Here is a 26,932-nt window from a genome sequence, read left to right as displayed (position 1 = left end):
TCTTCATAGGAAATTCTCTCACTTGTATTAAAATGTTAGACACACAGGTCTCTGGTGGTTTTCTTTAGTGCTTGATGCTAACTTCATGTCTTGTACATTGCATCAGCTCAGACTAGAACTTCTCTGCGTACTTCTGCAAGCTTCCATGATATATGTTGATATATATATTTAGACAGATATTATGAAAAGATCTTATTTTTTTAAAACTTCTCTTTATTTTTACATTCAATGCACGAGGACAGACAAGATGAATATTCATGACAAAGTATAAAGCCATATACTGTCCTCAAAACAGTTAAAAGGTATAGTGTTTAAGAGTTTAAAAAAGTATTTTAGAAACCCTGTATTTCCAAAATTCCTCATTACAGAAAAGACAAATCTTTTAGAAAAGTAGAGTTTTATATCCTTGTGCTTTAAGCCATATTATGAAAGTATGTGTTTTTCATCCTTACTTTGAGAACTCTGTCTCTGCATTGCTAACAATCTTTACGTAACCTATTGGTGGAGCCAGCCGCCTCCATAATACGCAGTATACACAGTTACAAACAATTTGAAAAGTTATATTACAAAATATACAGTAGTTCCTTTTTACATTTTTATAGATAAACATTGCATAGTTTTCAAATATGTAATATATAACACAATCACGAGCCTTTTTCTGTATAACTTACGAAAAATTCTGTACACTCAAATAATTATAAATAAAGTGTAAATATCTTTTGGTAAGAGTAGGGGGGGAAATATGCCAGGTCATGTTGTGCTGTCAAGTGTTAAACAGAAATATTTGTCAGAATCCGCCTAAAACAATGGCCCAATACTGCCTGGAGCAAGGAGAGAGCAGAGTAAGAACTGAACAGATCATAGGGGAAATGTTACACTGAGGAACCATAAAGTACTGATACGTCTGACTATTAATTATTACCCTGATTCTTTTGTAGGAACTGCTTTCCCACAGTTGTTATCACTGTGCTTGATGGTTTTACCTCAAGATGCAGAACAAGGTGCATGTTGGTTAAGAAACAAGTAAAGGTAGATAAAGTGTTTCCCGTTTCAATGGGTGGTCAATGGAAACTTGAGATATCTTGGAAAGAATTCTGGATGTTTTTCTCATATTTTTCCCAAAGAAACAGAGCATGGGAAATGCATGCTGGGATTTAAATAAACAGATTCTGAAAACATCCAAAATTGTGAGAATAAAACAAAGAATTACTGAAGATATCAAAATTCCACTTTAAAAATGAGATGCCAACAAAATTCTGTTTCAACTATAGGAAGGACAAGGAAAATAATTTTAAAAAGAATACTTTGACATAACTCTGCTCTCTGCTACTAAAACCCAAAAGAGCAGAACTATCCCAAAACTAAATGCTTTCGGAAATTCACTCTGATTCTAAGCCTTTTGTCACTGGCTCACAATTACAGAAACAGTTGGAATCTGAGTATGAATGCAATTTGCAAACACACTTTCAGCAACATAGTTTGCCAGTTTAAATATCAGTTTAAAAAAAGTAAATTAAAACAATTTTCACTTCTAAAATGTACATATTTACCGGATAGCCAAATTCAACCTACTGAATTCCAGAGCTCTGCAGAAAACAAACAACTACTTAGAAGTAAATGTGTTCTAGCAGCACTGAGGGGCTATGTTAAATTAAGGGTCTTCTCAGCATTTCCATTACAAATTTAATCTATAACTCAGTCGTGTAAACTGGCTTTAAATGACACTCGGCCTACATTCAGCCACCTAATTATTTTTATCATTAGTGGTTGGACTTCAGGTATTATCCCCTACTCACTGGTATCTAAGCTATTGAAGGCCAGCAGAAGTAATCAGTGCGTCTTTGAAATGCTTTTTTTCTGGCATTGAAATTGTGCCTTTTGTCAGCCCATAATTCAGAGCAGCCTCACCAGCATTTACTAAAACATCAGAAGCGGTAAGATTTGAGCACAACCAGTTTCCCACCTAGTGCTACACTACCTATGGATTGACTACACATGGTAATGACTATGCTACCTATGGATTTTATTTGGGATTTGGATTGCTACATTCGATTGCCAGTAAAATTCACATTATTTCCAAGCAGGGGAGTTCAGAGCACAAAGTGATGGTGCAGAGCGAACACTCCTTTCTCTCCAGTAAACGTTACTGTACGTCCCACGCTAGCCATAAGCTGCTCTCCGGGTTCCCTCTTTTATAGAGCTAAAGCCAGTCTCTGCCGTTACTCTGAAAGGTCATTTTGTGGCTCAGTCAAACGGAGCCGCAGCTGCACACAGATGGCTTGGCATCAGCCCAGGCTTGGCTGGCCATCTCCTCCCCTACACTGGCCGCTTGTCCTCCCTCCTGCATCATTCCTCTGATTGTGGGGTTACGTGGTGAACAGGACTGGGGAGGATCATCTAGAAAGAGGAATGGCCGCACAACCACATCCTGAGTCCTTCAAGGCCTTTGGTAGCTACTCAGTGTTTCCAAACCCAGGGCTTAACCTTCAGCAGGCAGAGGGATCAGCAATTACTCGTATGGCCTTTAGCTCGAGATAATAAAAGATTATAACTCCTGTCCCCAGTGTTAAAGGAGACAGAGAGGGTTCAAAATGGGCTTATACAAACCCTTATGCCAGAGCAGGACTCCCAGAGCTTGTGAAGGATGTCCCAGGATTTTGCTTTCCTTCACGCACACATATAAAAGATTTTGTCTGTACTGGGAAAACTACTATTTTCCATTTCAACCACTGCAAACAGGCCACTGAAAACATTAGGGATTCTCTTTTGTTTGTTTGTTTTTTGTTTTTTGGGTTTTTTTTTCCAATTTCCAGAGCTTTTTAGGTATTATAAAGTAACTTCCGCTGAATAAACCAGTAGGTCAGAAAGGCAGTTCTACAAATGCATTGTCTGTTTGCTTGTTTTTAAATTAAGTTTGAATTGATCACCACTCCTTTCATCCCTGTCTTCATGGGATTACATCAGGATTTCTTTTGTTTGCTACTGATAGCATTGGATGAAGATACCGCATAGTAGACCCTCTGTAAGCCAACCTGTCATTAGCTTTTCAACTGATCATAGATTTTCTAGCAACTCTGTCAAGCTTGTTTGACTCCATTCCTTGATGAGCGATATATCACTGGCTGCAGGAACCTAACAAAATGTTCACTCTGTCCTCAGTGCATTGTCCAAGGTGGTTTTCAAGAGCCTGACTGTCCTATGCTGTATCTCTGCTAATATGGGTTGATCCGCTACTATAAGGCCGTGTTGTTTGTGCCTGTTTTTTCAACACAAGCTACAGCTGGTGCCCTTCTTCCACCTCTTTCTTCATCAGCCATCGCGATGGTGTTCTCATAAACCTCCATAGTTTTTAGCTGCTTGTCTTTGGCACCCTCCTGTTCCGCATTGACTTTGCAGCACTTGCAGAAGCCGCAGCAGTGTTTCCCACAAAAGGCGAGCGAAGACATAATTATATTGTCCCAGGGCTCTAGGGAGTGCAACCAGATGGGTAGGAAATCCCAGTTTTGGAGCTTCTCAGGCAGTGAATGTGGTCGCTTCGACTGCATAACGTTAATTACAATCACAGCAATACAAAGAGCAAACAGGGGAAGGCAAACACCCAAAAGGACTGGCCAGCCTGCCAGTGACAGACCAAATACAAACAGAGGCAGAAGAAAGAAGCAGACCAGAAGATAAAATATAGCAAACCATCTGTACTTGGCTGTTATGTTTCCCAAGGTCTTGCACATGCGGATTGGCAGCCGGGTAAAAGGTAGCGGGTAAAACAGAATAATCCCAGAGACATTGAAGAAAAAGTGGCACAAGGCAATCTGAAAGCAAAAACATTTGAGAAGGTCGTTAACTAAAATACGTTTAAATGCTCCTGCCCTCATGACAATAACTTCCAGTGGTACTAAGGCTCCATAGACTCCCTTCCCTTGCTTCCCACTGTTTTTTCTTGGTTTTCGTGCTATTTTGCTGCAAGACCTTTCCTAGCATGGAGCAAGGACTCGGTAATACCTCACACATTGTAAAGATCGCTCCCTACAAACTGGGGACAGCACGTGGACACAAGGCAAACCTAGAAGGGACGACATACAGCCTAAATACAGCTTTCAACTGCAAGAAATGGAGTCCATCGGAAATAAAGCTGACAAACCAAGCAGCTATCAGGAAACCATCCTGTTGTTAGTAAGGCATGAGAACTACATGAGAACTGTTCATTATTGGGTTCTGCATGCATAAGTTTTCAATTAAAAGATGGCAAGTGTAAATTAGATGTTGCATACAGGTTATTGAGGAATTGCTATTGGTACAAACTTGGATTTTCCAAAAACTAGCTAAAAGTTCATAGGGCACTGAGGAGTTTCCTGGAATGTGACTTTGTCTGGATCTTTTATAATAATTTGATTCACACACTGCAAAATTATTTTTTTAAGTATAAGCACGGAGACACCTACTTGCTAAAGCTTTCAGAAGTCGCCTAGACGGAATAAGCATATACTGAACAAAACAGTACATTCCCTGCTCACCTTATCTTATTTTCATTTTATAACTGTTATCACACTAAAGTAAACATGAAAGTACAGGGTTTTATTTTTAAAGTACGTTATAAAAACAGCAAGCTATCATGAAATCTGAGCTTGGTCAAGATACTATCTTCTCATGATTACATCTGTTCTATCTTGCCTGTGGACAATAAAACGGCTTCTGTAATTTTCTTAATTTATTGTGGCTAGTAAAAAACATTCATCCTATTCACAAATAAAACTTCATTATCTTTTCACTCTTTGATGTAGAGGGTTCATTCAAATGTTATCTTCTGCCTGGAATGTTCTTTACTGGGTGGTAAATGGGAGCCCAAAACCAGGCTGCCTACTTTTCAAATAGTCTGAGGCAACAAGGAATTCAATAAAACCCACTAAGATTAGATTTACAGTGAGAAAATAGATGCCACAGTGCTCACTGCAACTTCAGGTAGGCAGACAGCTTGCCATCTTACGGGTTGTACAGCTGTCACTTAGGTTACAGGAGTCCCTCCCTGCACACAGCATGAACAGAGTTAGGGGCCGCCAGAGGATGGAACTTTGAGAAATGAGTAACCCTCATAGCAGACTACCTAAGAGGGTTGTCAGAGATGTGGGCACTGAACCCCAGGCTGCAGAGACCCCATGCTCAGGGGTCAAGTGGCCCATCCCATCTCAGTCCTGAATTAATTCAGTCAGATCAAGCCCAATTTATGAATGCAAGGTTTTACTATACATTGACATTCTAGGAATGTTTAATACAAGCTTTTTGCTCTAGTAGTTGAAATGAATGAGCTGTCATTAATAGCACACTCAAAATCAGGTGCGACATCCATGGCATATTCCCATGACAGCCAAATTTGTCAGGTTTTTCTTCAGAAAAGTTGCAACTTCTAAGTGAAGTCAAGGAAGCATTGGTTTATACTGACCTGTAATGAATATTTTAATGTACTCCCTGGACTTGCTAAAGCCGCAAGTATAGCTGTTGTGGTTGTGCCAATGTTAGCTCCTAAGGTAAGGGGATAAGAGCGCTCAATGCTTATAACGCCAATGCCTAGGAGAAAAGAGGCAGGATTGAGTGGTTTCAGAATGATGGAGAAAATAAAACATGGAGATAAATAATACTGTATTGACAACTTACCAACAAGGGGTGTAATAGCAGATGTGAAAACAGAACTACTTTGGACAACGAAGGTCATACCAGCCCCTGCGAGCATAGCCAGGTATCCGGCTAGCCAAGTAAAAGGAAATGGGAAATCTAAAAAAATAGAGGGAGAACATTGTCTTTAGGATAACAGAATGTTCTGTGTAACAGTAACACAGCAGTGAAGAGACCATTAAGAATTTCAATTGTATTATCTATTGTTTGCATATTGTTCCTTACATGACAATTTTGAGTCAGTCAGTTCTACTACTCTAATTTACCCTGTTCACTGCACTCCCTTCTCCAGCCTTCCACTACTGGATACACTTTGAACTGGATACTAGACCAGGTAGCCCAGAGTGGCATTTATGTTGTAATATAATTAGGTACCAGCAATGTTTCCACAGAGGTCAACACAAGACCTTCTAGGTGTCTTGAGTGGCTTGGTTTCAGCAACCAGGCACCCACTGCGTGGATCGGATCTTCAGAAATCTCTGGACACCATCCTGAGAAAATCAGGTTGTCTGTTCTAAGTAGTTTCAAGCAGATCACCTCCTAAAAATTCACTTGTTAACTCTTGCAAATAAAAGCTAATCACACTGATTAGAGAAACTAGGGACAATGGTCCCTTGTAGTCTGCAGATTTCTGGGTGAGCCAAGAAGTCAGGACTTAATCAGTTGGGAAGGCACAGAGGAAGACAGAGTAGATCACAAATGAGCAGTAACTGGCAGCTGATTACTTTCTACCCTTCGTTTTTGGTTGGGGCAGTGTTCTTTTCCCAGGAGAAGAGAAGGCAGCACGGGGACCACTTTGTTGCCTTCCCCATTTCTGTGAGCCCTCTCTTCAACCACCACCAGACACATGCCAGGACTGCTTTTCCCTGCTGCAGGTTGTAACCTTTCCGTTCAAGGGAGGATGAAGAAAAAGCAGCCAAGTGAAAACAAACAAAAAAAACAACAAACAAACAAAAGCATTTGCACACAGTGGATCCAGGCTGAAAAAACACCTGGAGAACACAAGGAAAGACAGAAAGTATGACCACTCAGGGCTGCCTTATCTTACTGAAAAGAGGGTTAAGGAGTGGAAGAGTGCAAACAAAGGGAATTAGATCATTAATCACTACAAACCCTTTTTTTCCCACTTATTCTAGAGGAAACATGCAGGCCCTGTGCCAGAGCCAGCAGTCACAACCTCAGCACTTCAGCGCTATCTTTTCAGGATGGAAACATTACATTTCTAACGGCTAATGATTATACATCAAGAAACAGAGCCTGGACTTTGGTCTCTGTTGCTGTTAATCTGCTGCCTTTCACAAGCAAGCTGTTCGCTTATAGATTTTTAAAAGAAAATAATACACTGAGGAGAAAAAATGTTGGGACAGGGGAGATTTTGGTTTAATACCGTTTTCTTTAAACTATTCTATAATATCCACCAGAACAGGAGATATCAGTAAACGTGCTTAGTGTCCTTGTAGTTCCTGAAAACAATCTTCAGGAAAAGCAGATAATTACCAGTGTTGATTGTCTTCTTGATAACACTCGCCACTTGTCCTTTAAGCACAGAGTTTAATAGCTTAACGATCATCACCAAACAGGAGCACAGAACAAGCAGGGACAAAGCCAGAAGGATGAGACCGATGCCAAGATCGGGCAGGTCTGAGTCTGCAAAGAGATGCCGGCCTGAAAAAGAAAAGGAAAATTAATTGGCCTAGCCACGTTTTTGCTTCCGATCCCAAGCCCAGCTCTGGCTTTCATTCATGCCTCTAAGAAAATGGGACCAAAGCACACGCAGCTTGAGGGGGTGATGCAAGGAGTGAAAATGCCACCTCCCTTGCTCCACAAACACCATGTCTGAGGGAGCAAAGAGGGGCTCTTGCATGGACACGCTTATAAAAATACACAGCGGGCACCCCTGCGGGGCAGGCAGGAGCTGGGTGACCGTGTGCAAGGGAGGGCAATACAACAGCGGGAGGCAATTTTTGTGTGCTCCAAGCTGGATGGTGGGTCGGTTCTTCCCAGAGGTGGCTGCGTGCCTGAGAAGGGCTGTTAAAAGTCCTGAAGGGCATGCATAGGGATGGAGATATCCAAGCGACCATTGCAGCAAAGTAACTGTAGCTCCGAGTCACCTGAACAGCAAGGGTGACATGATACTGAAGACCTCAATTACTGATATCAGGGAGCATGGAAAAAGATCCATCTGCAGCCAGATACCGTGATGATGCTGGTAACTCCAGCCGTATACCTATAACAGAGCACGGGCTGCTCTGACCGCACCTGCAGTAGTACCTTGGGTCCATATACAGGCAAGTGCCTCTTGATATACCTCTGAAATGGTCTGTTAACACCATTCGAAAGCTTTACACATTTGTAAAGATATTGCCAAAGGAGAAAGAGTTCTACTACTTACATTTACTGATATATTCTGTTTCAGTTATGTTCTTCAGGGTCCATGTAGTATTTCCTTCAGTCCAGCAAAGGTCAGGAGATGTGCAGTTTTCTGAAGGTGGAATTGTGACATTCTGCAGTGTCTAAAGATTGTCAGACAAAGCAGATACTTCGGTCACCTACAACCCTTCAATAAGTGCTCATGCAAAGTTCTAGGTTCTTACTGCAACCAAGCATACATCAACTACAGGCGGATTTGTAAGCTGGCACCACATTCACAACAAGGCAAAATTTCTTGCATTCTTAAAATAAATGGTTGTGCTGTTACTCAAGTCAATCAATACAACATTTAAAGTTTAAAATATCACCCAGCCCTTCTTCATTGTAATAACCATAGCACAGCCATCAGTAGCTAAGAACCTTCACTACTGGTGTCAAGGTTTGTGGAAAGAGGTTCGTGTCTGGCTGCAGCCGGGGGACAGTGCCATTCCTTCTCTAGCTAGTGCCACAGCTTCCTTGGGTCAAAGAAAGACCTCTTAACTGCCATCTTAACTGCAATTAATGGTCTGGTCAGTACTGCATGGGACTGTGATTCAGAACACTGCAATACTAGTGCAGACTCTGTCGCTGGGTCAGCACAAGCTGCTCACGCTGTCCTTCTGGGCCTCAGTTTTCCTACCTGTAGAAACAGAGGTGTTGCTACTACTTTCCTTTCTAAAGCTCAAATGTTATCTAAGACCTAATTACTATCACTACAGTTAGCATTAGTATTAGTGAGCTGAACCTGAATTTCTATTTATGCCACAATAAAACCTTGTTTATAAGAGCTCCTAGCCCAGATGTATTGCATTCTGATGCCAGGTCCATAAGTCCTTACGCAGATTAAGGAGCAGTTTGCTGACTGAACTGTACTTCCCCATGACAGCAGCTAGCAGCCAAATGGACTCTGAACCACACTGCTGAACAGGCGGTATCTTTAAGACACCTGCAAGTGATTCCCTTTTGCAGAAATGTGGAAAGAGGTCATGTTTTCCTGCTGGGCACTGCCTGCGGACACCCACATTTGCATCGCCCCTCCAGCTGATGCAGATGGATGAAGCTGGGGGAGGATCCAGTGCCCCCACATCTTCAGGGAGTGCCTGGTCCCCAGCCTGCCCCAACATGTCAGCCTTTACAAACGCAACACGATGTTGTTTCTCACCTTCCTGAAATTTGTTCAGACATCTGAGTTTCAAAGCAGCTGCATTTGATCAAAATGCTTATCCTTATGTTTTGCTTTAAACATATGGGGTCTGCATGTACTTATCTCTGCCATAATTCCATTTAATAATTTTTGCCAGAAATTAGTTTAACTCACTAGGAATGTAAATCATTTAAATGATATTCCTCTTCTCCTACCAAGTTCAAGTCAAGCTTGTAGGGGTTTCACGTGTTTTTGCAATTCGGCTATATGCTTGGGCAGTAGGTACACAGCCAAAATACAGACAAACACAGTAAAAATTGTGTGTATGGAAATGTAACCCTCAGCCTACACTTCACTTCCCGTGTAGTTGTTTGTCTTCCAAGAGTGGGGGGACTGTAGGACTCGGGGGTTCAGACCTCGCTGAGGGTTATGCTGTGCCTGCCCAGGCAGTGCAGCGAAGGAGCTGGGGGCCCGGAAGCGGTAGAGCTGCCAGGCCTCAGGCCTGCCCTGAGGTGGAATACCCAGCTTCTCGGCAGCGAAACCTGAGCAGAGCTTCACACCAGCACAGCACTGTGCTCCTGGCACTGTCTCCCTAGCTAGCATTTCACTGGCCATCCAGACCATCATTCCATAGGAGCTGGGCTCCTCTAAAAACCCAAGCACTTAATTTTAACCTCCACTATCTGTCCTTAAGTATCTTCTGCCTCGGGACTTCAGGAATTACCTTATATACGCACTAACAAATAGAATAGTCTCATTAGAGATCCAAGGGATATTTAATGCTCTAATTGTTAGCTAGCTGAAGAACACAAACCAAATACTCAGCTCCAGAGTCTACCAAAATACTCATTGGTGTCGATTTGGGCAAGAGATTCCTTCCAGCTGCAGTGTTGCTTGGGTGAAGAACAATGGGATTTGGCTTCACAGAGGCTTTCTCTGAGGCCAATTTTCCAAGAAAGCTGCAAATAACCAGCTGTCACCAGATCACACTAACACACGGAAGATTAAACCTGGTTAGATCAATAGATAAATGGCAGGCAAGAGGTATTTTCTTTGGCCTATATTGCAGATTTTTACCACTTCCAGGGAGTCAGTAGGAGTATCAGAGTTTAAAGGCATTTGGATATGAAAGGCACGGCTCCAAACCACCAGTTCTGATAAGCAAGGGTCTGCATGGTACTGAAAGCAACCAGGTCAAGTCCACCACTGGTGTATCATTTTTGCTTTAAATAGAAAAAAACTACTTTAAATTGTTTTCATTCTTTTTTCCGCTGAAAAAAATACTCATTTAAAAATCTAATTTCACAATCCTGTGATAAGGATTGTCAGCAACAGATCAGTAAAATATTTCCTGAAGAGCCTGGCAATGAATTTATCGTAATACTCACCACATTGGTTTCAGTTACACACCAAATCTTTACCAGGCTTTTGTTTTTTGCTGATTCATCATTTGTAGCAATTGCATTTATTACTGATTTGTCAAGCTTTAAAAAAAAAGACAAAAAAGAAGAAAAAAAGGCATTATTCCAACTTGCATCACACACTTCTGCCCAGCTCTACTCAAATTATTCCCTTTGGAAGTTCAACCACGGAAAGTCTGCATGCCATCTCTAATGCTGGAGCTGCTGCCCAACAACTAGGAAGGGGTTTACTCTCAGAAACAGGTAGAACTCTACACGCCCAAACACTGTGACTCCTCCCCAAATCATCCATCACCTCATCTCATCCTTTCTGTTTAAACCCCACTGACATAGCTGACTAAATGCATTTATTGTCATTTTAGGAGCTGTGCACACTCTCTCTGGCCTCCAGCTGTCCCTCTAGATGTGTGCAGTTTTCCCATAATTTCAGTGTCATCTCTTCAGGCCCTATGCAGATCTGCTGGATGTGCTATGGTGTCTCTGCTAGTACTATCTGCCAATGTCTAGGCAATGGGCTGCCGTCCCACCTATCCCACATGGCTGTATTTGTCCTCACCTGCCTTCCCAGTCCTCCTAGCCAGGTCTATCATCATTAAGGTGAAATGTGGGACAAATAGAAACAGGAAATATGGAGCTGAGGCTTTACGAAATCTGCATAAAAAGAAGACTCCATCTACTTATGAGCTTTACCCCGAGGACAGAGAGAAGGGAGTGGAATCCCCCCCCCCCCATACTCAGAGCATTTTGATTAGCTGTGAGCGAAGCAAGTAAGCAGCTTCCTTGAAGACAGAAAGAGCTTACCTCAATGATGAGCTTTGTAAAGGGGTCTGTGATAACTTTTAGTAGCTCAGGGGCATCCTCACCACTTTCAAGATGAAAGGACTCAACTATAACATTGGTGAGATGGTAAAGATAGCCAGAAATAACTTCAATGGGCAATAGTGCAAACACAGCGAGCCAGTTAAAGAAATCATGGATTGTTGCCCCAGCAAAGGCCCTGCGAGAAGAAATTTAAAAACAGAGCTGCTTTTAATTAAACAACACATGCACAACATCAATTAAATATGAAATCATCGAGGTGGGGATGAAGCCCATTTCAAGATGGGAATCTTCTTATTTCTGGGGTCACAGGAGATGTCTGCTTTGCTATGGAGCACTAAGTTGCCTCCACACCGTTGACCAAGTAAAAGAGCCAACCAAGTGAGTGAAACGAGAGAAACCAGAAAAGGCAAAAGTGATCCTTAACATGAGGCTGCCAAGAGTACCTGTCTGAAGAAAGTAATGGCTGTACAGCCTACATTTGTTTTGTTTCTCACCCATTTTTGGTACATTTTTAATCCTCAGGCAGGTGTTACCTCTGGGACCTGTTCTCCCTGACTCATGGGGGTAGATGGCTCTTTGCAGCCCTCTCACATGTTCTTGCAAGCCCTCAGCTCCCTTCCAGCTTCTCCTCCACAGCCTGAGGAACCACAGCTCTTCCCTCAAAGGCACTCTTTCCCACGTTCCTAATACCTGCTTGTGGTCTTCTTAATTCACGGCAATCTGCCGGCATTTGTTTTAAAATATAAACTCCTTAAATTAAGCATCGTGAAGGAAGAAAATATGGAGGAAAAACTCCTTGAAATGCTAATCCTGTAATTTATGTTCCCACTGACAAACTGCTTGAGGGAACATTCAAAGTAGACCAACAAAGAATTGATGGAAACATTCAAAGTAGGCCAACAAAAGAGACAGTGCTACCACCTGCAGTTTACAGACTGAAGTGACTGTTAATTATATTAATGAATGTTAAAAATCAACTCATTGTTATTTAAATTCTTTTCCCGACCAGATACTAATGGGCTAGTTTGGTGTTGGAACTTACGTGACAGAGAATAGCACAACCAAAGATTCAGGACAGTAAATCTTGGAGAAATATGCTTGGGGTAGGTGTATTTCATACATCTGGTATGCCATAAATGACAAGGTATCAAAGTCTCACATCCCTCCCAAGTTTACTGCCCATCTCCAGCAACCCATGAGCTCTCTCGGCAATAATGTCAAGCAGCGGCCTAAAAGTTGTCACTGTACGTATTTGACAGCCAGAACACATCACTTCTCTACAGTTGCCAGTTCTTTCTTACTGTAGATATACAAAACCTTCAACAACTAAGTCTCTTTTAAGGAGAGTAGACAAAAATACTGCAATATTAACTTCTTGTACAGCCCTACCATAATTAAGAGATAATCAAAGGTGGGTGGTATAGTGGGAGCAGTTGAAAATTTATCCTTGTGCAAGATCCAGTTAAAAATGGTGGATTCTTACAAAACCACAAAACTTTTAAAGGGACTTAATATGCTTTTCTTCAAGTATATTAAGCCACACATCTAGACAGCATTATACCTTGGCTACATTTGTGACTTTCGTAACTAGACATTCACATTTTGGTCACAAGAAAGGTTGAATGGCTATAATAGTGATAGGGAATATAGAAGAAAACCTACAAAGAAGGAAGAAAAGCAACTTTTCAGATCTAGTGTTTAAGTACGATACCTTCTAAATTCATTCCTGTCCCCAGCTTGCATGAGTGCCACAATCGTGTTTGTAACTGATGTGCCAATGTTTGCCCCCATTATGATAGGAATAGCTGATCGAACAGTCAGCACTAGAAAGCAGAAAAGGAAGCACTGAATGAAAAAAATCAGACCACCATCAAGCTCTTTGCTCCAATGAAAATGAACATTATTAATGTCACTGGAACCCTGACTTCCCTTGGTGTCACTGGGATTGGGCGCTCCAATCCACATATGTTGGCTTTAATCAAGCCTCCTGGGAACGTGGTGCTCCCATAATCTCATGATCCCCTCTGAAACTGCAGCCCATGGTTATCCCTTTTCACCACACGTTAGAGGGGCAGAGTAAGATAAATTCTCTTCTTTCCCAGGCATTTTCCTACTTACTGCAGAATTTTGAAATGATGCCACAGAAACAAAAGACGTTCAGTAGCTGGCTAACATGAGAAAAGTACGCAGATACTTGCAAATTTAATGCATTCAATGCCAAGGCTTCCAATGATTTTCATTGCAGTTATGGAATTACTAATATTATTATTATTATTATTACTTTTAAAAAATTATTTTGTATCAGGGCAACAGCTGTGAAAATGTTTTCCCACAGTCTCTACTTGTACACTCAAAGCTTTTACAACTTCAACACAGGTTGGAATGTTTTCACCCCAGACCAAGATTTATGAGTGATGTCTAGGAAGATACTGTAGGCAGACTTACGTGTGGAGGACACCATGCTGACCACAATGGATGAAGAAGTGCTGGAGCTCTGGACCATAACGGTCACCAGAACTCCAATCACCAATCCCGCAACAGGATTAGACAGCACTGAATCATCTTGAAAAATGTCCCCTGCTGCTTTACCTACAAAAAACATATTCTCAGAGTGAGGGAAGTGCAAGGTAAAGTCCATAGGAATTATCAGAGCGTTTAATTAAAGATCATTCAACCATTTAATTGATACATATATAGCCATGCTTGCCAGCCAAAAAATGTACAAGATGATGTAGCCCAGGGATCCAAATTCAGGTCCTGAACTCTCAGCTTCCCAGTTATCAGAGAATACTTTATATTCTCTCATTTCAGTGACTGAATAAGCTCTACTGAACTCTGCAGAGAACCATATAAAACCACAGCCATCAGAGGAAAGACTGTAGCAGAAAAAATAACCCACATACGTATAGATTTAAATGCTATTACTGCCTTGATATTTTTGGTTACTACATCAAGGAAAACTATTTTAATAATCCTGAGTAATTCTGTTCCTGTAGCTTTTGTGTTGCCAAAAATCCAAAATACTTCCATAGGAGCTCACATATTTCTCTGATAACCACTTCTGAATCCATCAGCAGAATTCAACTCTCAGAGACAGGTAAATGTAAAAAATACATTTCAATAGTTTTCACCTTTGAAGGATTTGGGCGACATTTCAGTGTTGGATGCTTTGATCAAGAATGCAATTTTTATATTTCACCTTGTTGAAATGTCTTTCACATGGGACAGATTTATGAACAGATGTATTTATGTAAACTGTCACTAAAGTAACAGGAACCTACTAAGAAATCAGGGCAAATAATCCCTACATCAACAGCCCTTTGCAATTTGAGAAACAAAGGCCCTTTCAAACAAATGAAGGTCAGTCTTCAATCAGAGCTACTTCCTTCTGAATCTATATCTCAACACATAAATCTATGGAGAATGTTCGTGAAGAGTGATGCTTGTAATTTAGTCACTCAGATGAAATTTACTGCCTCATTCATAGTTTATTCTTGGTATTTTAGACATTTTCATACCTCCTACCAGTTGAAAAGCAGAGCTCAGCACATCCAGAGAACACACGAACAAGTAGAGCAATCCAAGTAACATAATAAACTTCCCTATCCCGTAGAGTACACGAATGATCTTTCCTTTTCTATCCAGTTCTGCAAAACAAATACATTGTGCATAAAAGACTTGCTTGATGTATCTGGTGTTCTCTCTGGAAAAGACCAGTGCACAAGCTACAAGAGACTGCAAAGTAAAAGACAGTGTTGTGACCCCAGTGTGTGATTAAACCCAAAATAATGTTCTTCTTTTAATCAAATTTTAACTGCAGAAGCACGTAGTTTGCTTGCCTAGTTTTACCATGCAAAATGTATATGACAAAAGCCTCATGAAGGCTGAGATTCACCCTCAGTTTTACAGTCATATTAGAGTAAAGAAAGACCAATAGGAGCCTGGACATAAAACCATATTAGTTTTGGATTGTTTTCCATGTATCTCCTTGTGTTTTAAGGAGGGTAAGGAGCTTGATTGCCAGATTCTTCTTAACTGACTAAATATAATTACCTATTCACTGTTGGGGAAGGTGAAACAGAGCATAAATCCTACATCTGAAAACTCCTCAAATCTTAAATTCTATTTGTCAGAAAATATCATTTCAGGAAAATAACCAAGACAAAGAGAGCAGCAATGATGGAAAAAATAAATGCAGGTAACTAATTTACTGAGAAATGGCTACCTGACCACTTGACCCCAGTGTCCTGCAGTTCCGGCAGAGCCCATGGGTCCTCTTCTTCTGGCCTTGTCTCATCTATCAAGGCTATTGTGGAAAAGGCAGGCTGAATTTCCCCTTTATTTCCAAGTGAAGCCACATTGCCTGATGAAACAGAACATCAAAAAAATTGTTTCATTACTTTCCACCTTCTCCGAGGAGCCCCAAAATTTATATTTCTGTAACTCACAGGTGAGCACACATTACCTTTGTGATTTTCTCCTTCTTTCCCAGCCATGTTCTGGTTTTGTTTGGAGGAGTCCCCAATATAGTTATTGGTTTCAGGCTTTTCCACCTCAGGCCAGGGAGCCATGATCTGTGAATAACAAAGTAGTGCAGATTAAAATACACGTGCAGTCAAAATATTCAACCTAACACAAGGTGTGTGAGAAATATGATTAAGTTTAAGAGCAAAAGAAATGGAAAGAGAATGGAAGCAATTTGTCCTTGAACACAGTTTTTTACTAATCTTTATGAATTATTCCTTTATTTGGAAATTGGTTTCTCAATTATTTTTTAAATCACAGTTGATTTATTCATGCAATTTACACAATTAAAAAAAAAAACATTTCCATCTCATGCCTGTATTTTTGTTCACTTTTAACTGTCATAAAAGCAAAGATACCTCTGCTTTCCAAACCTTAGGCATTTTTTTTCTCTAATTCACTTTTTCTCCTTTCAGCAAAAAGTCAGAGGACTGTTTTACTTTATTCCACCTTCTGGATTTAACTGACTGCCTTTACCAAACTGGTAATTCAATGTACAGACCTTAGCAAAGAAAGTTCTTCCCTAAAGCATTGCCTAGTTTGGGTCACGTATGCTAAACACACGTTGCCTTTACTGGTTCATTCCCGTGGAAACATGGAGGGGAATGTGACCCTGGACAAAGTAGAGGAAGACCCCAGAGTTTTGAGCTCTGGATCGATGCTTGCTGAATGACTGGACAAGAGCGTAATTAGACAGCAGTGGCCATTTGCAGGTCTTTATTTGCCTGTAAATCACAGCTGATGCTGCAAGTGGAGCTGAGTGAGTGGTGGCAAGGTGACCCATCTCATGTAGGGTCTCCCTCTGAACATCTTCCTTCCTGACCCTGTTTGAACACATTTGACATGCATTGTAATATTAACAAATAATAACTTAAAAAAATAAGACATCACATGGCCGAATCCTGCTGGCACAGGTACAAGCACACATGACAGACCTAGACCAGGTGCAAGAGGAGGAGGCAGCTCTTCCTTGAACCAAAACCTGGAAGAGTCCTACTTATTTACTTCACCAATATCAGAAGGCAGAGGGAGGGACAGGAAAAAGGGGGAAAGTGACCATGGAGAGCTGAGGCAATATATGATAGATAATACCTTCTACTTTTCCAGGCTTGTAAGGCTGTTGGTCAGCTCAGCCAGCGTGACCAAAAACTCAGTGGAAAGGATGGGAGAAGTGAACTCTACCCAGAAAAGCCTCACCTTCGAGTCTGTCTTTTCCACCCCTTTGCCTAACGAGTCAGTCAGTGCTGGGGACAAAGCTTCCCCACGGCCACCACGTCTGGCACTCATGGGGCTGGAATATCGGTGAGAGAATTTGCCTGCAATGCCCCTCATAACCAGGGCATCCGCGCCCAGCCTCCAAAAGTCAGTGTTAGAGTTGGTATCATGCTCCCGTAAACAAGGTCCACATGCCTTTAGCAGCCACTCTAAGGGAGTATAATTAACCATTCATTTTATCATAATCCTTTATGCAGCTGATAGTAAAAATGTTTTGTCCCTGCCCATGTCAATAAGCCAAATATCCTCCTCCTTTAGCTGGGAAGGAAATGTCACAGACAAAATCACTCATGTCTTACTGTACAGAGGAGGGTATTGTTTTCTGGCACTCCACAAAGAAATGAGTATCTTCCCTTCCACATTAGCAGGAAAAATTATTCTGCAACCCCGTTAGCAAAAAATATGCTTTTACACATTCTTTATCTGCAGCATAAGATCCAGAGCAGCTCCCAAGATACACAAAGAAAGATCGCAGAACAGATGGAAGAAAATCACTCTTGCTTGTTTCAACAAGGGTTTCCATTTGCTTGGAGCAAATTCTCATATTTTCACCCATGCCAGAGCAACCTCCGAGCCCCACCCAGGCCAGAACACCTCCGTCTTGTTAAACGAGTTTCATTTACACATGTTCAGCGTTTAGAGAGCTCTAAAAAAAAATAACTGCTCAGCACAAGTGCTTCTTAAGTGAAATGCAATTGTGAAAATGCATTGGAAATTCAGATGTGAAGTTGCATCGAAAACATATTCCCACTGTGGAGAGATACAGAATATGCTGGACACCACCAGCCCTAGAGATGCCATCAGTACTTCTACAGCTCTTCTGTTACGTTCAGTATGGAAATGAAGGATTCAGCCTGCAAGATTACTGTATGGAAACTGAGCTGATGCATTCACTGGAGAAACTGGACCTTGAAAACTTCAGCAGATGAACAGCCTCTATGTCTCCTAAATAAACTCTCCCCATTCAAGAATTCAGCAGGACATTTTTTCATAATAAGCATCTCTCATGTTCCTGAGGTGCTCAGGATCCCACAGGTACGTCATGTATTATTATTGGTTTTGTTTTATGCGATTAAATACCACAGAATGAGAGTTGACCACCTCTGTGGAGGAAGCTTTTTTTTTAGGTATGTATATAAAATTATTCATATGAGCCCTAGTCAACCTCTGATTTGGAAAGGTAGGCTGGAATGCTGGAGGTCTTTACAGTATTTGCCTTGTGCATTTGGGTTTGCAGAGGCATTACTACAACAGTCCATTCTGTGTGATTGGTATCAAGGACTGATGAAAGCAGAACCGTCTAGGTCCTAGAAGCGCTACCAAAGCTGTCAGCTTTCTCCAGATCCCAACTCTTGTTAAGAGGAAGAGCTGAGAAGATAGTTTACAGCTACCTGATACTCTGCTCGCTAGAGTCCTGGCCACAGCTACTTACTGTTAATTAATCGCTGTGCTACAAGGATAATCTACATTCTACAGTTTTCCCTTCAAAGAATTCTTCCTTGGCCCAAATACAGACATTAACTTCTTGAGAAAATACTCAGAGGAAAATCTGGGTGCTGTGGGGGAGCAGCGCAGTGGGGTGACAAAGCTAACTGCATCGTTCCCAGGCAGCTCATATGCTCCTTTGGGAAGGGTGACGTCAGGCGCGGTATAAAAGACCAACGTCGTTTGACGCAAGATATAAATGACAATGAAAACCCTAATAGTGGTTTACTTTTGAACACCGACGACATAACTACACTGCGAAGGAACATGTTAGAGAACGGGCAGAGGATGGGCCGGTGACGACGCACACCGCAACAAGGAGCTACGTTCAGCTGGACCCACCGGTCCAGGACCAAAGGCAGGATAGCCACAATTGCTGGATGAGATGCCCAGAGTGATGAGCTCTGCCCATCCCCGTGCCAGCCCAGCTGTCTCAGCACCACGCGTCTGGTTCCTGCCTTAGCTGGCAGGACGTCGGCCAGGATGCCTGCACCCGGGGCGTCGGCGCGGACCTGGCGTCCGGATAAGCATTGGCGCTTTGGATGTCCACCTGGTTGGAGCTGTGCTGAAATGGGAGCTCATTTCCTCCTGAAAGCAGCAGGTCGAAATACGCTATGCATATTGCAAAGGTCTGAAAACTAATGCCTGCGCAAACTGTAATCCAGTCCGTTTCGGTGAGCCTCGCGGCAAATCCTCTCACACCACTGTGTGTGCTCCTTTTGGTGTAAGTATAGTCTTTCCTCACCTTCGGAAAATGCTAACTACGTGCGACATCCTTTCTAACTCCAAAAGAAACTGAAACCTCCCGCTCCTAAGAGGGAGATAGACGGAAATGATGGCATTCAAATTCTGAAATAAAAGGTGAGAGAGAGAAAGTCGAAGCCAAAGTGGGCTCCCGGGGTTTTTCTAGCCATATTCACTCTCTCGCCGCCGCATTTCAAAGAGTTAAAATCTCTGGGGAATAATTTGAGCAACACTAGGTGTCATGCGATTGCCCTGTATTGCGTTCCTCAGTGACTCATTGGACTGTATCAGCATCGCCCCGGTTGCAGGGCTAGACTCTGGGTGCTTTTCAGTTTTAAATCAGAAACAGCTGTAAATCTTTTTATTTTGCTGGACTTGACACGGAGAATATGAACTACCACTCGCACATGCCTGGATGGCATTGTTTGTACCTCTCCACCCGTGACAGCTCACTGGAAGGCCACATTGTGCCTTAAAAAACTACAAAGCAGTAAGCCTTAAAGAAATCTCACCTCCAGGGGAACAGACCCAGTTAAACCAAGGTGAAATGAAAGTACTGGAGAAAATACCAGTATTTTCAAAACCAGTTAGTAATAACTGCAACAACCGCCAACGTGACCATACATGTGCCTACAGGTTGCTTAAGCAGTTCAAATTCAAGGTTTGGGTTCAGCCAGGCTTTCCCCTCCCTCGCTTGCTCTCCTTCTCTCTCATCGCTTTCATGTCATTCGCCACTGTGCTACGCTTTTTATGTTAAAAAGGGATCTATCAGCTAATCTGATATCCAACTGTATGACTTAGTAAATATGAATATTTACCACACATACTTCATAGGAGTAAACATCAAGCTACATAGCAGTCCTTCTCATACACCGTTTGAAGAATTATTGGATTTTTCCCCCCTCAAAATTTATCATCTCTGACATAGAAGCACATTATGTAGAGGCAGGAAAGGAAAGATCCTCAGACAGCACAAATGCATTTGGTAGCTTTACATCAGCTGATAATTTTGCCCCAGAACCTCTTCCATGGCAGCCACAAAGCCCCGGGTGCAACAGCCCAGGCAATGACAAATAAACACCAGCAGTGATTCAGCCTCGCTAGGAGCAAGTCGTGCCTTTGCTCTGGCACCAGCCGCTTCCTTGGAGCTTTTTCTCCGAATAAGTCAACAGGCTTAGCCAGGGTAGAAACTTTCAGACTAGTGTAGTAGTAAAGGAAAAAATAGATATGTGAAAGATAAAAAAAAAAAAAGCGCAAAGGGCATTGTGCTCACTGTTTATTCCTACGGATCCCTGAGGCTTCTTCCTCACAAGCTTGAATCTAACACATAGCAAAACTAAAGCAAAAACAACATTTAAAACAAACTAGTAAAGAGAGCTAATTTCTAAGCAAGTGCAGAGAGAAAATGAACCCCAAACATTAATTTTTGCATTCACAACCAAGCAAAGCACCAGACACTGCCACTGAGGAGCCAGAGCCAGGAAACATCAGTGAACTACTTGAAATGCCTGCTAGGTATTTAAAGAAAATCACTACTTTTTTAGAATAAAACAACAACAACAAAGATCCCACCAACAAGGAAATACAACAGATCTACCCCATCCTGAACACAAAACGTGCAGTAAAGAACTGAGAGAGGAAAAAGTAATGACAATAAAAAGACTTACTGATCAAATGGAAGAGCTGCTAATAAAAGTTACTGAGAAACCGGTTGATTTCTGCCTACTGCCACATTAGTTGAGCTAACTACATTAGACTAATGTATTCCTCTTACCTCCGTGTATCAAACCAAATTAGCATAAGAAAATGTTTCCATCGAGCATAGCCTGACACGGCCATAGTGCGGCACACAGACTTTACACACGATCTATGCTAACACATGAACTGACAGTATTTCCTTCCAATGTTTCATTAATCATATCCTAGACATTTTCCAGTATCCAATACCACTGGCTACTATGACTTAAAATCTCCCTTCTTTTCAACCGAAATAGTAGTTAAAACAATACTTTCTTATGCCACAGGCATTTCTTTCTGTTTTTTTTTTTTTCTTACAGCTACTAATACAATGCTTTTTTCCTTTATCATATTCCATAAAAATAAATCTAGTTATTTGCAGGCAAAATGTAGCCCAGTTTGGTTTTAAAACCATGATTTTTGATCAATTCCTTAAAATAGAAATGCAGTTGAAAGAAGCCAAGGTGAAAATGCTAACAAGCAGATGACATTTCACATGCTGCTCCAGTTCCCCACGTTAGCTCTCTGCTGCTGTCCCTTGAGCTGCAGAAGCAGAGCTTTGCATTTACAATCTAAGCAAGTTCAAAAAAAAAAAAAAGAAGAAGAAAAGAAAACTTGGTCTTAGTTGGTTTTACTTACCACTTCTTTCTTCCCAGACAACAGGGCAAATGGATCAACTGGGCAGCCACTGAAACCTGCAATATATATAGACAGGTGTTGAGCAAAGTTTGCTTTCATCACTGCGCACTAACATTCCTATTTTACAGTCCAGAGGCACTGCCTACCTGCAGCTTAATGATCACAATCAACCTTTTTTTAGCAGGAGCGGGCAGCAACCAAGACTGATAAAACTACCGGCTATTTCACACTTATCACATTCTAAAAAATGTCCCATCAGCATTTAAGTACGAGTTACTAACGTGTTCATGTGAATGCGAGGGAACGGTTTGTTCCAGCCTGAAAAATTGCCATCCGCCTGATCATTCAGTAATCTTTTTTCCAATAATAATTTTCCAAAAATATTTTGCAACCTCAAAAGTCTGTCAAAAGGGTGAGAAGAAGATGTAGTACTGTTATTTGTCTGGTCAGGTGCCTATTAATCTGCCTAAGAACAGAAGTGAAGGAGAATCAGATAAAAAGCGGTGTAAGTAGGAAACACGTAAGAACTTCTTTGAGAACAGAGGATGGAGTTTCATTCTTATCGGTGCTCAATGTTTACAATTAAGGCAAGCTCATTAGCATTTTGGCTGCGGCTCTCCTTCTAAATGAAATTTAAAGATGCAAGGACACCTTTGAAAATTGCACTCAAAACGCTAGCGAAGAAGACGACTATATGATAAGTAGATATGTTATCCAATAAATACAGTATGGTACTGCAGATCAGACAAAGCAGTGACCAGTACTGCCGTCTGTTCTCCCGATGAGCTTAATGGGGAATTGGGGCGGGGGGAGGGGGGGCTGCATTAGGCATTGTAGCTTTATTATCTTTGAATTTTTTCCTGTTTCAACAGGCAACATGTACTGAGAAAATAAGCTGTAAACCAGCAGCCTAATCAGCAGATCTGCTTTGTCTGCGTGAACGTGGTCATATCTCCCAGCAGCTTAGTGACTTAGTAACTTAGAAAAATAAAACTCTTGCTTTTTGCACCTTTCAGTCTCGCAGAGACGCCCAGCCTTTGGAGCCGTGAGTCAGAACTTGCTCTTCACCTGTGCTGCCATCAGAAATGTTTAATAAGGGGTGATTGTAAAAGCCTCCGCAGCCTCGTACGCAGCATCACAGCACGGCAGTGGAACCACCGAGCACCTCCCCTGGCTGCAGTGGCTCTGCTGGTGTAGACCCCACCGGGGTAAGCCACCCTAACCCTGGGCACGGTTGATGTTGGAGCCCCGGGACGGACGCTCCAGCTCTGCCTCGCCCTTCCCGGCTGCTGTTTGCACAGAGATGGCTATGGAAAGGCAACCGATTTTTTCCTCCGTGCAAAGCGGAGAGAAGTGATGGAAAATGGACCCAACGTCCACCTTGGAGGTTCACAGGCTCAGTGTTCGTAACAGAATCGTGCTTTAATATTGCGTCTGAAAATAGTAGGCTTTCATTGGTGCCCTACGTGTAGGAAATCACATGAAGTTTTTAACTGGGAACCCCTGTGTTTCTCTGAGCTGTGGCTTGTTCTCTTCTGAGTCACTGTGAAACTCAGCTCTGACAGTGAGCAGGTACGAGATGTGCACGTTTCCAGGTACATAGTTACGGCTCTGCCAGACCGTGGTGACGTCTTCCACTGCATTTTTATCCCAACACTGCTCATTCCATTTGCTAAGCACAATCCTATGCGCTGACCATGTTAATGTTTTAGGAAGAGAAGAGTCCTAGATCAGACCCACCGTATTCCCCAAAACAACCTTTAGGAAAGAAAAACCAATAGCTCACACAAAGGCAGGTGATCTACAGTCCGTCTTTGGAAGTCCAGGGTGGACCTTTTGGAGAGTCAGCCTGGAAGAGTCTCCAGAAGGAGCTAGCCACAAGGGGTGAAGGTGGTTATTATTCGTCCCTTATTCAGGATGGGAGAAGAGGCTGAAATTCTTCCCGGGACACCAGGGCAGGCAGAGCGACAGTCCAGAGTGCTTTTCATGCATCCAGCATGGATTCAAAAGATGCTGCTGCTAAGGAAGAATGCCCCAATGCTCCTTCTTCCCCCTTTAGAGTTTACTTTGAAGCAACCGACCTGAATTCAAAAAATGTTCTTGGATAGGGAACATTTAATAAAACAAAGCAAGCCAGCAAATTTCGAGGGCCCTGATTTCCTGTCACAAAGGTGCGGGATTACTCTGCAGCTGGTTGGCATAGTACCCGTGATAGTCCAGCATTTGGCAGGAGCTGCAACCACAGAAAACATCTCAAACGCAGAATGAGAAAAAATTCCTGGCATGTGCAAATTCTGTGAGAGGTGAACTCTGTCCGGTCACTGTTATATGTTGCAAGATGTTATAACACAGGCAAGAAACAAGTCTACATACGAGGGGTCTGTGCTACAAGCTCCCTTATAGATCTCCCACTCAAAAGGGATACTTGCTGTGCAACTGCCGAACCTGTTCATTTTTAAGACCCAGGCCCTAGTACAGTAAACCAAGTGCATTAAAATAAAATAAAATAAAAGGAAGGAAAAGAAATGGTCATCCATCCTGTAAAGGTATCAGAGCAGCCCAAAGTATATATTCACTAACAATAATATTCACATTATGAGGTTTGCTTTTTTAGTAGACACAGCTTCAAAAGACAGCATGCATGAGCAAGACTCTCAGCTAACCTCAGAAGAGAAACTGTCTCTCTTACAGTATAATTTAATTTTCAATGTTCCCCAAATCCAAAGAATGCACAGCTAAACACTTACACGGCATTCGAGATGTTGGGGCTCCAGAAAACAGCTACACGGCTCTTTGCTGAAGAGAACTGGTGTTGTTTCTATCATTTGGAAACAACATTGTCTATTTTAACTTGTTCAGAAACCTTCAACAAGTCTAGTTGTCTATATTTGGGAACTGCATTAGTGTAAAGAAGCCTTCCCTCTTCCACATACGTAAAACGCAAAGCCCTGATCATTAAAAAGAGAGACAGGTGCTGATTGCAATAGAAGTTACAGCCAGAACAGTTATTTGGCTAAGGACTTACCCTTACTCAGCTGAAGAACACCTTCCTTCTTTGCACAATTACCTGGAAGAATTTAAGCCCTGGCTTTCTCTATTATCTGAAAAGTATTCTGCACGTAAACATTTTAGCAATGAAGTTCATTAATTAAAATTCCCAGTCAGATATGTTTTGTGAATAATAAATTCTGTATTGATGTACACATGGGTATTTACTAGGGATCAATATTTGCAGAAGACTCTGACCCTGGCATTACATAGGACGCTTCGATTTTGGAACAGAATGTAAATGCTACAACTTTGTTGTTGACTAATTTCTTTTCCTTTAAGAAGCATAAATTTGTCTTTGAAGCTTCAATGCTTACCAGGAAATTGTCTGCTTTTAGCTACCCTGTACTCTTCTGCTTGAGGTGGGTATGGCTGCAATGCCTCCTCAGAACAATTTTTTGTCTGATATTTCTGCTATAGTACAGTATAGAACAGTAAAGAAGAATTCCTAAGGCTACTTTGACAGCAAGAAGAAAACACCTGGTTTAATATATAAAGATCTGGGATCTTATCACAAGGTTCTATACTACAAGACTGTGCATTTCATCTCACTTAAATGATATGCAAAAAAATTAAAGGGGTTATGGTAGTTAACATACTTCCAGAGCTGAGGAATGAATAAAGTCATAGAGAGGCAACATTCAACAGAGCCAATGAGCAGAACAGGAGGGGGAAACAAAATGTGAAGTGAAGGAGTCACAGAGAGAAAAACTACGAGAAGGGCTTTCAGATGCAAAAAGGAAAACAAATATTTCAATACAGGAAAGACAGTTTTTATGAAGGAATAATATGGCCAACAATTTTAGACAGATAGATGTGTTTGAAAGGAAAAAGGGACTCTGTTTTGGTTTTACAATAATTGAGCAGCCCCTTCACTATAGAACCAGTTCATTCTCATTACAACCATGCCCCAAATGTTTTTGTCAGTACAAATGCTTCCTTGGGATACAAGTTAGTGGGGTTCTTTTGTTCACATCCTCTGTGATAGCTATGTTTTCCATTAAAGTCACATACTACAATTGTTTTTATTCTTCCTGGAGTATCTTATTTTAAATTCCTATTCAGTCGATGTTTTGCCACTAACACATACCAGTACCCAGTCCCAATGTTGACCAAACCATGAGGGGCTGCTCAGCCAGAGGCCACAGTACGGGCAGTGGGGATGGTGGGTTGGGAGCCGTGGGAGCTCTTCCCGGCCCCACAGCGGGACGGGGAGTGCTCCCCACCCTCGCCCAGGGGGGCACCACCACAGGCAAAAAGGCACAGACTAAAACATGGCACATGTGGAAAAAAAAAAAAAAAACAACCAAAAAAAACCAGCACCAGCCCTAGCCTGAGTTTCATTCCGGCCAGAATGCTAAAAATATGAATCATATCACACGCTTTGACAGCTAAAGCCCAGATAAATTTTTAAAACTTTTCTTATCATAGCTGCTCTAAACTTTCTCTTAAACGTTTAACTAAAAGGTTTAAGAAATGTTCATTAACATAAACCAACCACCAAACAGAGACCTGCTGGTGCTTTAGGGTAAGAAATTTTTAATCACAAAAGAAATCCAATATTATTCCCCTCTTGCTAACCTGTCCTTACTCTTTTTAGAGCCTCTCCCCTCACCTTTCCCCCACCCCACACCCCCTCTCCGCCTTGCTCCTCTTCACTCTCTCCACCAACCTTATATTCCACATTCTCGCGTTGCCTCCCACTTTGGACACATATTCATGAATGCAAATAGCATCTTCCCACCAAACAAGTAACGGGGAAGAGGAAGAAGAGAAGAAGTGAAGGGAAATGTGAGAGCTCTTAAATAAATAATAATATTTACGCTCTTATGTAAACCTTAATTTACAGATCCCAAAGTGCTTTGGGAAATTAGGGGTTGTTGACTCCTTTATTATTCACAGACAGTTCAAAGGTTTTGTTTTTTTTTTTTTTAAGAAATCCATTGTTTTCTTCCAACGCAATTTGTTAACCCTTGGCTGACACTGGACACGGTGTTGCCAGTAGCAGGATGAGCAAATA

At 41.8% G+C, this 26,932-nt stretch overlaps 1 protein-coding gene across 1 annotated transcript; it reads right to left on the bottom strand.

Moving 5' to 3' along the window:
• Positions 1–3,233: 3,233 nt before the first annotated feature.
• Positions 3,234–16,031, bottom strand: SLC34A2 (solute carrier family 34 member 2; the record flags this gene model as incomplete). The annotated part of the gene is made up of 12 exons (XM_082482309.1): positions 3,234–3,809; positions 5,435–5,559; positions 5,647–5,763; positions 7,162–7,329; positions 8,057–8,177; positions 10,606–10,701; positions 11,440–11,635; positions 13,172–13,283; positions 13,906–14,049; positions 14,979–15,107; positions 15,686–15,823; positions 15,926–16,031. 12 exons carry the CDS (start codon positions 16,029–16,031, stop codon positions 3,234–3,236), a joined length of 2,028 nt encoding a protein of 675 aa, XP_082338435.1.
• Positions 16,032–26,932: the final 10,901 nt, after the last annotated feature.

The sequence above is a fragment of the Vanellus vanellus genome, assembly GCF_965231255.1.
Source record: "Vanellus vanellus genome assembly, chromosome: 4".
Classification (NCBI taxonomy): domain Eukaryota; kingdom Metazoa; phylum Chordata; class Aves; order Charadriiformes; family Charadriidae; genus Vanellus; species Vanellus vanellus.
Note: the sequence above shows the minus strand (reverse complement) of the source record. Positions and strands in the feature narration are given on the sequence as shown.